This window comes from Schistocerca nitens, chromosome 1 (genome assembly GCF_023898315.1).
Source record: "Schistocerca nitens isolate TAMUIC-IGC-003100 chromosome 1, iqSchNite1.1, whole genome shotgun sequence".
In the NCBI taxonomy this organism is placed as follows: domain Eukaryota; kingdom Metazoa; phylum Arthropoda; class Insecta; order Orthoptera; family Acrididae; genus Schistocerca; species Schistocerca nitens.
The window spans coordinates 593,060,428-593,072,540 of record NC_064614.1 but is presented as its reverse complement, the minus strand read 5'-3'; the positions used below and the strand labels follow the sequence as shown (position 1 = coordinate 593,072,540).

Here is a 12,113-nt window from a genome sequence, read left to right as displayed (position 1 = left end):
TCAAAAATTTTCGAAAAAGTAATGTACAGTCGTCTTTGTAACCATCTTATCTCAAATAACATACTGTCAAAGTCACAGTTTGGATTTCTAAAAGGTTCTGAAATTGAGAAGGCTATCTACACTTACAGTGAAAATGTGCTTAATTCATTAGACAAAAAATTGCAGGCAACTGGTATATTTTGTGATCTGTCAAAGGAATTTGACTGTGTAAATCACAATATCCTTTTAAGTAAACTAGAATATTATAGTATGACAGGAAATGCTGCAAAATGGTTCAAATCTTATATCTCTGGCAGGAAACAAAGGGTGTTATTAGGAAAGAGACATGTATCAAGCAATCAGGCATCATCCAACTGGGAACTAATTACATGTGGGGTCCCACAAGGTTCCATTTTGGTGTCCTTACTTTTTCTTGTGTATATCAATGACCTTTCATCAGTAACATTACCAGATGCCAAGTTTGTTTTGTTTGCCGATGATACAAACATTGCAATAAATAGCAAATCAAGTGTAGTCTTAGAAAGATCCGCCAATAAAATATTTGTGGACATTAATCACTGGTTCCTAGCCAATTCTTTGTCACTAAACTTTGAAAAAACACACTACATGCAGTTCAGAACTTGTAAGGGGTGTCCCAAGAGTATATGTCTAACATACGATGACAAGAAGATAGAAGAAGTGGACAGTGTTAAATTCTTGGGATTACAGCTTGATAATAAATTCAACTGGGAGGAGCACACCACAGAACTGCTGAAGCGTCTTAACAAATCTTTGTTTGCAATGCGAATTTTGTCAGACATAGGGGATATAAAAATGAAAAAGCTGGCATACTATGCTTACTTTCATTCCATAATGTCATATGGGATTATTTTTTGGGGTAATTCATTATGTAAGTAATGTATCTGTGGGCAAGTGCTGGATGTTAGAGTTCATGATAGTCAACTGGTGGTGTTCAATGGAGTATGTATATGAGGCGATCCTTCAACTCCCACTCTTACTTTCATTTTCGTAGTACAAATGTAAATTCCGTATTTTTAAAAAGATTTGCACCTACACTTCTTGGTACATTATTTAGTTACGTCTCACCACTATACAGGTTAACTGCCAAATAGGCCCTTCTTCTGTGTCTGCTGCTGAAAGTGTTGAGGTGCAAAGTAGTCCCAGTCATCTTACCGGATTACATGTATAAGGGATTTCACAAATCATGACAGGCATACATTTTCAGGAAAACTCTATGCATTTCTTCATTTTCTTGTCAACAATTATAAATATGTTTGTTCTCATAATTAAATTTAATTGAAATAGTAAGTAGTCAAATAACATTAAATTCACTAAAAGTTCATGCAAATACATGTGGTTTTTAAAATTATATTACCTCTCAAATGTCACATATATTACAAAATATGATCCATGATGAAAAACTAAGGATTAAAAATTAAGTTTGAGTGGGAGTGGAAGGATCACCTAATACATATTTGTCTTATGTAGCTCAAACATTAACCACTTGACCAGCGTGAACTCCAAACACCAGCACCTATGAATAGATACATCAGTTATATAATATATGTGTAAAACTTCTCTTGTTATTTTCTTGGAATTGCCAGAGTAGTACACCTTACTACTTGTGCATTATGTTGTTTTAATGGCCTAGTGAAGTAGTACAAAGTTTGAAATAAATCAGTGATCACAAAATCGTGGCCTCCCCTTGTTAGAGTGAAAAAAATAAGTTTCTGCATCTTTAATATTATCCTTTTGTATAATACTTATGTGCTCTTTGTTGGAGTCTGTGTCACCTATTTTCACATAGTTTTCAGGTAAATAGTTAAAACTATAGGCAGACATATCATAGTTTGTGATCTTTCTTACTGTGATTGTCTGGAAGGTTTACTTGCACACCAGCCCACTTTCATGTACTCCTATGACCACAGTAGACAAATTGTATAATATTGTTAAACACAGCACACTGCCTGTAAATTTGTCTTTAGTTGTCATCATATAGAAGCAATTAGCACACAGTACAGCAGATCACACTGTAAATACTGTTTATTAGTTTAAAAATCTTTTGTAACACATTCAGGACACTTTATAAAAGTGGTAAGACAGTTACCAATATCATTTTTCACTCCTGGGCTTGTTATTTGACATGTAAATTTGTTATATATCTTTAATCTATAATAGAGCTCATCCACATTAAACTGTCTATTCTGACTGTCTTATCATAGTTCACACTCTTATTGCTGTTTCTTTGGTTTTCTTTTTGCACACTGAAGTCATGATTTGATGTTAAGTAGCCACATATGACCAGCTTGTTAAAAATCTTAGCCAAATCTTGTACCATGTTCAGTTCCATATGGTAACTGTCATCTACTCAGAGTGCTGCATTAACCCAGGCAGTTCATCCAATAGTACACCTATTTTTAACATCAACAATTTGTGTTTTATACAGTATAGATATGGGCTTTTTATATTTCCTTGTAATGGTTTGCAGTGCCTCTCTGCTGATTTTTTCCAATATGTGACTTGCTGTCATACTCCCACTCCTGTGTAGGAAAAATGGTAGTTTTGTCTTGGTGCTGTCTCACAAAGGTGAACTAGGAGAATTTACAAAATAGATAATTATTAAATGCACTGCTTATTTTTGCCTTTAACATTGCATGTTCTTGTGAGTTTAGTACAATTCTAAGTTACTTGTGTAACCAGTCAATTATAACTGGGACATTTCCTGACTGGCTAAAATATGCAGATGTTAAGTCTCTATTCAAGAAAGGGGATAAAGAGATACCATCAAACTACAGACCGATTTCACTTTTGCCAGCATTCTCAAAAATTTTAGAAAAAGTAATGTACAGGCAGCTGCTCAACCATCTGACCACAAATAACATATTATCAAGAACACAGTTTGGATTTCTGAAGGGTTCTGATATCGAGAAGGCTATTTACACCTACAGTGAAAATGTACTTAATTCATTAAATAACAAATTACAAGCAGCAGGTACTTTCTGTGATTTGTCAAAGGCATTTGATTGTGTGAACCACAACATCCTTTTAAGTAAATTAGAATTCTATGGTGTCACGGGCAGTGCTGCAAAATGGTTCAAGTCATACCTCACTAACAGGAAACAAAGGGTGTCAGTGCAAGGGACTAGTGAATTAAGTCATCAGTCATCATCAGAATGGGAAGAAATTACATGTGGTGTCCCACAGGGATCCATCTCAGGACCATTGCTTTTTCTTGTGTACATTAATGATCTCTCATCAGTTACACTGCCAGAAGCAGAGTTCATTTTGTTTGCAGATGACACAAGTATTGCAATAAATAGTATGTCAAGTGTAGTTCTAGAAAGATCTGCTAATGATATTTTCATGGATATTAATAAATGGTTTAAAGCCAACTAACTGACATTAAACTTCGAAAAGACTCACTATATGCAATTCAGAACCTGTAAGAGGTTTCCACCCAGCATATGCATAAAATACGAAGAAGAGCAGATAGAAGAGGTTGACAGTCTTAAATTCCTGGGATTACAACTTGATAATAAATTCAGTTGGGAAGAGCACACCACAGAACTGCAGAAACGACTTAACAAATCTGAATTTGCAATTCGAGTGTTAGCAGACATAGGCAACATAAAAATGAAAAAGCTTGCATACTTTGCCTACTTTCATTCCATAATGTCATATGGTATAATATTTTGGGGTAACTCTTCAAGTCAAACAAAAGTTTTCAGAGTCCAAAAGCGTGTAATACGTATTATTTGTGGAGTAAATTCACGGATGTCCTGTAGAAACCTCTTCAAAGAACTGGGTATACTAACTACTGCCTCTCAGTATATTTACTCATTAATGAAATTTGTCCTAAATAGTATATCTCTTTTTCCAACAAACAGCTCAGTTCATACATACAACACCAAGAACAAAAATGATCTGCACAAGGACTTAAAAGCACTTACTTTAGTTCAAAAAGGGGTCCACTACTCAGGAACACTCATCTTCAATAATTTGCCAGTAAACATAAAAAATTTAGTTACAAATAAAGAACAGTTTAAAAGGAGCCTGAAAGACTTACTAGTGGCCAACTCCTTCTACTCCACTGACGAATTTTTTAATAGAAACAAATTATGTATTATATATATTCATACTATTAGTATTGTTATTTCAGCTTTAATATATATATATATATATATATATATATATATATATATATATATATATATATATATATATATATATATAACCCACATCCTTTCGTCTTTCCCTCTCCTTCCCTCTTTCCTGATGAGGCAACAGTTTGTTGCGAAAGCTTGAATTTTGTGTGTATGTTTGTGTGTCTGTCGACCTGCCAGCACTTTGATTTGGTAAGTCACATCATCTTTGTATATATATATATATATATATATATATATATATATATATATATATATATATATATATATATATACAAAGATGATGTGACTTACCGAACGAAAGCGCTGGCAGGTCGATAGACACACAAACAAACGCAAACATACACACGAAATTCTAGCTTTCACAACCAATGGTTGCTTCGTCAGGAAAGAGGGAAGGAGAGGGAAAGATGAAAGGATGTGGGTTTTAAGGGAGAGGGTAAGGAGTCATTCCAATTCCGGGAGCGGAAAGACTTACCTTGGGGGAAAAAGGACAGGTGTACACTCGCACACACACACATATCCATCCACACATACACAGACACAAGCAGACATTTGTAAAGGCAAAGAGTTTGCCTTTGTGTGTGTGCGAGTGTATACCTGTCCTTTTTTCCCCCAAGGTAAGCCTTTCCGCTCCCGGGATTGGAATGACTCCTTACCCTCTCCCTTACAACCCACATCCTTTCATCTTTCCCCCTCCTTCCCTCTTTCCTGACAAAGCAACCGTTGGTTGCGAAAGCTAGAATTTCATGTGTATGTTTGCGTTTGTTTGTGTGTCTATCGACCTGCCAGCACTTTCGTTCGGTTAGTCACATCATCTTTGTTTTTAGATGTATTTTTCCCATGTGGAATGTTTCCCTCTATTGTATATATATATATATATATATATATATATATATATATATATATATATATATATATGAGGCAACAGTTTGTTGCGAAAGCTTGAATTTTGTGTCTATGTTTGTGTTTGTTTGTGTGTCTGTTGACCTGCCAGCACTTTCATTTGGTAAGTCACTTCATATATATATATATATATATATATATATATATATATATATATATATATATATATAATAGAGGGAAACATTCCACGTAGGAAAAATATCTAAAAACAAAGATGATGTGACTTACCAAATGAAAGTGCTGGCAGGTCGACAGACACACAAACGAACACAACAAAATATCTAAAAACAAAGATGACGTGACTTACGGAACGAAAGCGCTGGCAGGTCGATAGACACACAAACAATCACAAACATACACACAAAATTCTAGCTTTCGCAACAAACGGATGCTTCGTCAGGAAAGACGGAAGGAGAGGGAAAGACGAAAGGAAGTGGGTTTTAAGGGAGAGGGTAAGGAGTCATTCCAATCCCGGGAGCGGAAAGACTTACCTTGGGGGAAAAAAGGACGGGTATACACTCGCATATATATATATTTTTTCCATGTTCCACATCCACGAGGATCTCCTCAGTACGGATCTATGGAACGAAAACTAATCTAATCTAATCTTTCTCTAATTGTTCTTGGTAGTCCACTTGATTACAGATTTTAATCTCCATAATGTTACCACAATGAGTTCGCTCATGGATATAAGCACATTTAAATTTTTCTTGCTAAGTGGCATGCCATTTTTGGTGTAACTGATGTTACCAATATCAGTAACAAGGTTGTCCAGGTTTACCAATAATAAACAAAAACCAAAGCGTTCATCACTTGGCCTTGTCTTCTCCTGTAATAGCTGAGAGATATTTAGCACTTTGGAGGAAGTCATGTTGAGAATTTCCAATATGACAGAATACTGTAGCAATTGTTAATGATTGTTACATATTCTAAAGAACTAGAATATCTTCTTGGTGTTGATCTTGGAAATGAGACAAAAGTAGGTAGTTGGGTGACTTTTACAGGTATGTAAAACTAGGAACCCAAAAGCACAGCATTCGTTACCTATAAGGAGTGTTGACTGCCTCCTCATCAGGTTACTTTATAGCCACATGTGTTTTGTATTGTTTTATAACAATTCCGATGTGGAAACAGCATTGTAGCACTTAATTTGAGAGTTTGCAGTCATATTTTATGCATCAATTATTAGTTGCACAATAACTTTACTTTTCCAGTAACTGACTATAATTCAGACTACCTATTTGTTTAGGAGCTTGCCTGGTTAGCATAGTATTTATGTCAACAGGTTTGGCACATAATCTCATTATGCCTAAAAATGAAGTTTCAATTGCCTGCATAGCATATTACTTTTAGCCACATGTATTTTGTAACAAATTACACATGGAAATGGCATTATGACATTTAATTTGAGAATCCAAAGTCATGTTTTATGTATCACACTAGGTGTTCACTTATTTTTGTCATTGAAAATACTGTAAGTTATATGAGAACATAATTTTTGTTCATGTTAATAATGATGCAGTACGGTATTTGACATAAATATTTGTGAGTGACATAAAAAAGGAAGAGAGCAACTCACTGTTAAGGCAGAATTTTAGGTGCTTTCATATTCGTTATGTTAGAAATATTTTGTGTTGCACCCTTTACATATTTTGATAAATAATCTAATATTTTCAAACATGGCATAAAAATTCAGACTGTTTTAATATCTTTGATTATGGTAGCTACATACTGACTGGTTGTTCCATTTTAATGGCCAGTAAAATACTGTGATGTGATTGGGAAAGTGTGTATATACAGACACACTCTCATACAATCACAGACATTATTTTAGCATTTATTAAAATGAAACAGTCAATCATATCACAGAATTTTTATGGCTGTTAAATAGAAACAGCCAATCAGTATGTACCCACCATGCTGAAAAGTATCAAAACAGTCTAAATGTTTGTGCCATATTTGAAAATATTACGAAAAAGTATCAAAACAGTCTGAATGTTTGTGCCATGTTTGAAAATATTACATTTTTTATCAAAAGAGTGCAACTCACAGTATTTCCCAAATAAAATATACAAATGAGGCACCTCAAATTCTGCCTTAACAATAAACTCTTTCTGAATTGTGAGTCACTCACAAATACATACCTCTCTCTCTCTCTCTCTCTCTCTCTCTCTGTGTGTGTATGTGTGTTTGTGTGTGTGTATGTGCATGTTTGTGCTTGTTTTTTGCTTACGTAACTGTGTATCAGGCTTCTGCTAATGTGTCATCTGTCCATTGTAATCTAGACAACATATGCATGTGAAGTCATTACTTTGCACTTTTCAAGGTCGTTTAAGTACAAAATGTGACAGATAGATGGTAGCCCTATTACATATCTTTATGATGTTTGTTAATTATGTTTATGACAAATATGTTTTTACATAGCTTGCAACCTAAAGAATCTGTACGCTTGTTCCATTTCAGATTGTTCTCTATTGTCATTCTGAAGAATTTTATCCAATTCATCTGCATCTATATCTACAGCTACATACACACTCCACAAGCCACTGTACTGTCCATGGTGGAGGGTGCCCTGTACCACTACTAGACATTATCTTTTCTGTTCCATTCACAAGCAGATCGAGGGAAAAATGACTGCCTATGTGGCTCCAAGTGAGCTCTAATTTCTCCTTTCTTATCTTTGTGGGCCTTGCACAAAATGTACATATCATTCTGCAATCAGCTTCAAATGACAGTTCTCTAAATTTTCTCAATGAAATTCCTCAAAATAAACATTGCCTTCCCTCCAGGGATTCCCATCTGAGTTCCCGAATCATCTCAATAATACTTGCATGTTGTTCAAAACTACTGGTAACAAATCTAGCAGCCCGCCTCTGAATTGCTCCAATATCTTCCTTTTATTCAGCATGTTGTGGATCCCAGACACTTGAGCAGTATTCCAGAATGGATTGTACTAGTGTCCTGTATGCAGTCTTCTTTACAGATGAACAACACTTTCATAAAATTCTCCAAATTACCTGGAGTTGGCCATTCATCTTCCCTATCACAGTCTTTACACGGTCATTTCATTTCATATCACTTTGCAGTGTTATGCCTAGGTATTTAATGAATGTGGCTCTGTCAAACAATGCTTTATCTGAACATTGTGGGTGTGTTTTTCCAACTCATATCCATTAACTTTGATTTGTCTACATTTAGAGCCAGCTGCCATTCATCAGACCAACTAGAAAGAATGTCTAAGTCATCTTGTATCATCCTGCAGTCAGTCAGTGATAACTCCTTCCTGTACACAACAGCATCATCAGCAAAAATCCATATACTGCTGCTCACCCTGTCCCCCCCCCCCTCCCCCTCCCAACAGTTTATGTGTATCAAAAATTAAAAAATAACAGTGGTCCCCCCACACTTAATTGCAGCCCTTCTGATACCCTTGTCTCTGATGAACATTCACTGTTGAAGACAACATACTGGGTTCTGTTACTTACGAACTCTTCAAGCCATTCACACATCTGGGAACTTATTCCATATGCTCGACCCTCATTAACAGTCTGCAATGTGGCACGGTATCAAATGCTTCTAAGAAATTGAAGAACACTGACTCTGTCTGTTACTCCATATCCATAATTCACATGATATAATGTAAGGAAAGGGCAAGCTCAGTTTCACATGAGTGATGCTGTCCCTTTTATCAACGTTGTTTTACATAAAGTCTTAACGGACTTTGGTTTGATCAAGGAAGGTGGCCATTATACAGCAACAAACATTTTTAATTAGAGATTAACTGGTAGTCTACTACTCCTACTATTGTGATTTTTTTTTAGTTAAGCTAATTGAAATCTATACATCTTAATACAATCATATAATTGATAGAACTATATAGATTCTTTTTGTTTATGTTCTTTACATAAGATACCATAAGAATTATTCTTGATACTTTAGTACGTATGTATGGCATATCTATGTTTACAATATGAATTATGATAGGTTGCTACTCACCACAGACAGGTGGTGTTGAAAAGTGAACGGGCACATTTAAAAATAGATTGTTGGATAAGCCACTTTCAAATGTACCTATTTACTTCTCAATGCCTCCCCTACACACTGAGTAACAATCTGTCATAATTCATATTATTTTCCATCATGGATTTTACATTCATTCATTAATTATATAGCATCCACATTTGTGATAACTAAGATATAAACACGGACATGAAATGAAAAGCATAGCCTGTGATGCATAAATTACCAGACTTTATTTATCCAATATTTGAAAATGAGAGCACTTAGCAACTTACAAGAAACTTCATACATAATTTCAAACCTTTAGAAAAGTTTTTTATGCTGAAAACTACTGGAAAACGATGAAAGGAATATTGTTTATCGCTTACTACTTTCCTGCTGTTCATGCAGTAAATATACTGCATAAGGCATGAAATTATGATAATTACTTCTTTACTCCTAACTGTATTTGTGACACATTTCACAGACAGTATTCACCCTATACCACTAAATACAATCATTGTACAACACATAGATCAGGAGATATGACGTCATATAGAATGAAATGTGTGAAAAACTGCTACATCATGCACCATGTTTTTTAATTTATTACTTCTTTGCTACTAACTGTATTCACAATAAATTTTGCAGACAGTATCCACATATGGCACTGCATGTACCCCTGTAATAATCACTGTATGACACACAGTTCAGGCCTTTACAAATGTCTGCTTGTGTCTGTGTATGTGCGGACGGATATGTGTGTGTGTGCGAGTGTATACCTGTCCTTTTTTCCCCATAAGGTAAGTCTTTCTGCTCCCGGGATTGGAATGACTCCTTACCCTCTCCCTTAAAACCCACATCCTTTCGTCTTTCCATCTCCTTCCCTCTTTCCTGATGAAGCAACCGTTTGTTGCGAAAGCTTGAATTTTGTGTGTATGTTTGTGTTTGTTTGTGTGTCTATCGACCTGCCAGCGCTTTTGTTTGGTAAGTCTCATCATCTTTGTTTTTAGATATAATTTAATTTATTACTTACACTTCCTGTACTGGCAAGTTGAGTGTGATGCTGCCCTGAGTATCATCACCATATTTGAGGTATCCAAGAAATCCAATTGTTGTGTAAATCACACAAAGTAAAGTCATCGCCTGAGTAAGAACACCACACAATCCAATAAAATCCCTAGGGGTCTTCATACCGTTCTCAAGTGGCATTACCTGTGTAGAAACAAGTTACATTGGCTCTTAGTCATCTGGCACAGTCACATTCCAGAGTTTTCCCTTTTTATGTTTATATGGCTTTATATTAGTTTTTAATCTTCCTAAATGTTTATCATCTGTTCATATTTTTTGGCCTTCTCAATGTGCCAGTGATTTCTATTATCATTATTTCAGACAAAAATGTTCAGAAACTGTGTAAAGTACAAAACCAGTAACAAGTCAAGTAATTGTAAAAAAGAAGTATGTAGTATTACATACTCAGACAAGATTAGATAAGTAATTAATTCAAAATCAGCATGCTAAAAATCGCAGTTGGTACCAAACTACCATCTTTTATATCAAACCATAGTACAAAAAAGTTACAGAATTCTCGCTTTATTACTTGACCCTACTCTCTACTTCAACAAACATATGATACATGTCTTAGAGGAAAAATAATTGAACAGTATTAATTTTGGTGATTTTCACATCATAATTATGGAAATAGTGTCGTCGGAGTGTGATGCCACTTAGTGGCATATCCAGCTCTGTGAATTCAAGAAAGCAAACCACCCAAGTGTTTCTAAATGCCATCCAAACCTTGACAGGTTTATCATATTATTTCAGAACTAGTAAAAAGAAAGTGGTGAGTAGGGTGGTGGATGGGTAGAGGGTGGGGGAGGGGTGGGGTTGGAGAGTGTCACGTTTACTTTATGGTGATAGTACTGACTGAAGAATATCTAATTTTGTTGACATTCAGCATTTGATTATTTCCTTATCAGTAAAGTTCTCAAGAAGAGTTCAAGCATATAGTGCTCCATTAAATGGCAACTTATTTTTAGATCAAACTTTGTTGAGTGGTTTCAGTGTAAAAGAAATGAAAACTGTTTTTTCTTACCATGGTGGTCAAATGTTAATGATGTCAAATACTGATCAATTTTTTAAAATAATCAAAGATGAACATTATTAAAGAAATCCATAATTAATGTATGGCTCAGGAGATATGGGAAGAAATCATGAAAAGAATAATAGGAAGGAATTCAGTAATCAGCCCTATGGGATAGAAATCAGACTCCTTTTCATATATATTCCTAAATCACAAGAAATATTTTTTCCTCTAAACTATATGATGAATTAATCAAAATACATTATGGAGGGAAAAAAACCAAAACAGGATAGTACAGTATAATAATAATAATATAGTATAGTATAATAATAATAAAATAAATGCAGATGCATTAGACTTAGTCTGTCAGTTCTTCAAAACTGCATTTATTATATTTTTGAAGATTTTTATAACATCTTTATTGCAAACCATACAACTGTCTCCAATATTGCTAAGAAGATGTCAACAAGATTCTTTATATGAAAAGGTTTATTAACGAAAGTGCTCCTAAATCCAAAGTCTCTTTTACTTCCATGTGTAACACTGAAATGAAAGTCACAATAAAAATTGGAAAGATATTTTCAGCAATTAATTGAAATTAGTAAACATTATTAGGAATGGAGAAAGTGTTCTTTATGCAATGTGTTAAAATTTTAAAAAGTTTTTACAAAAATCTTACAATGCCTTTCTCCATTGAAGCCCAGCCTTCACTGCCCATGTCTGCAGCTGGTAACATGGCTTTGATGCTGCATATACAGAGTCTAGATCATCTGCAAAGGCTAGACAGTTAATTGTAATGTTCATATTCTTGTAGTTTAGAATCGTACCATTCTCTACCCCTGAATTGATAATTTCTTTATGTCACTCTCAGACAATCTTTTCTAAAATACAGTTGTCTCAGTCCTGTCCTAATTTCAGAGGCATCAGATGTCTCTTCTCTGAACTTCACTTCATAGGTGGTA

General features: G+C 34.8%; 1 protein-coding gene across 1 annotated transcript in view; it reads right to left on the bottom strand.

Annotated features, from left to right (window-relative positions):
• Positions 1-12,113, bottom strand: part of LOC126262057 (proton-coupled amino acid transporter-like protein pathetic) — a 242,468-nt gene that overhangs the window by 124,073 nt on the left and 106,282 nt on the right. The window contains exon 5 of the mRNA XM_049958593.1: positions 10,105-10,283. Coding sequence (XP_049814550.1) covers positions 10,105-10,283 — 179 coding nt within the window. The remainder of the gene's footprint in view (positions 1-10,104; positions 10,284-12,113) is intronic.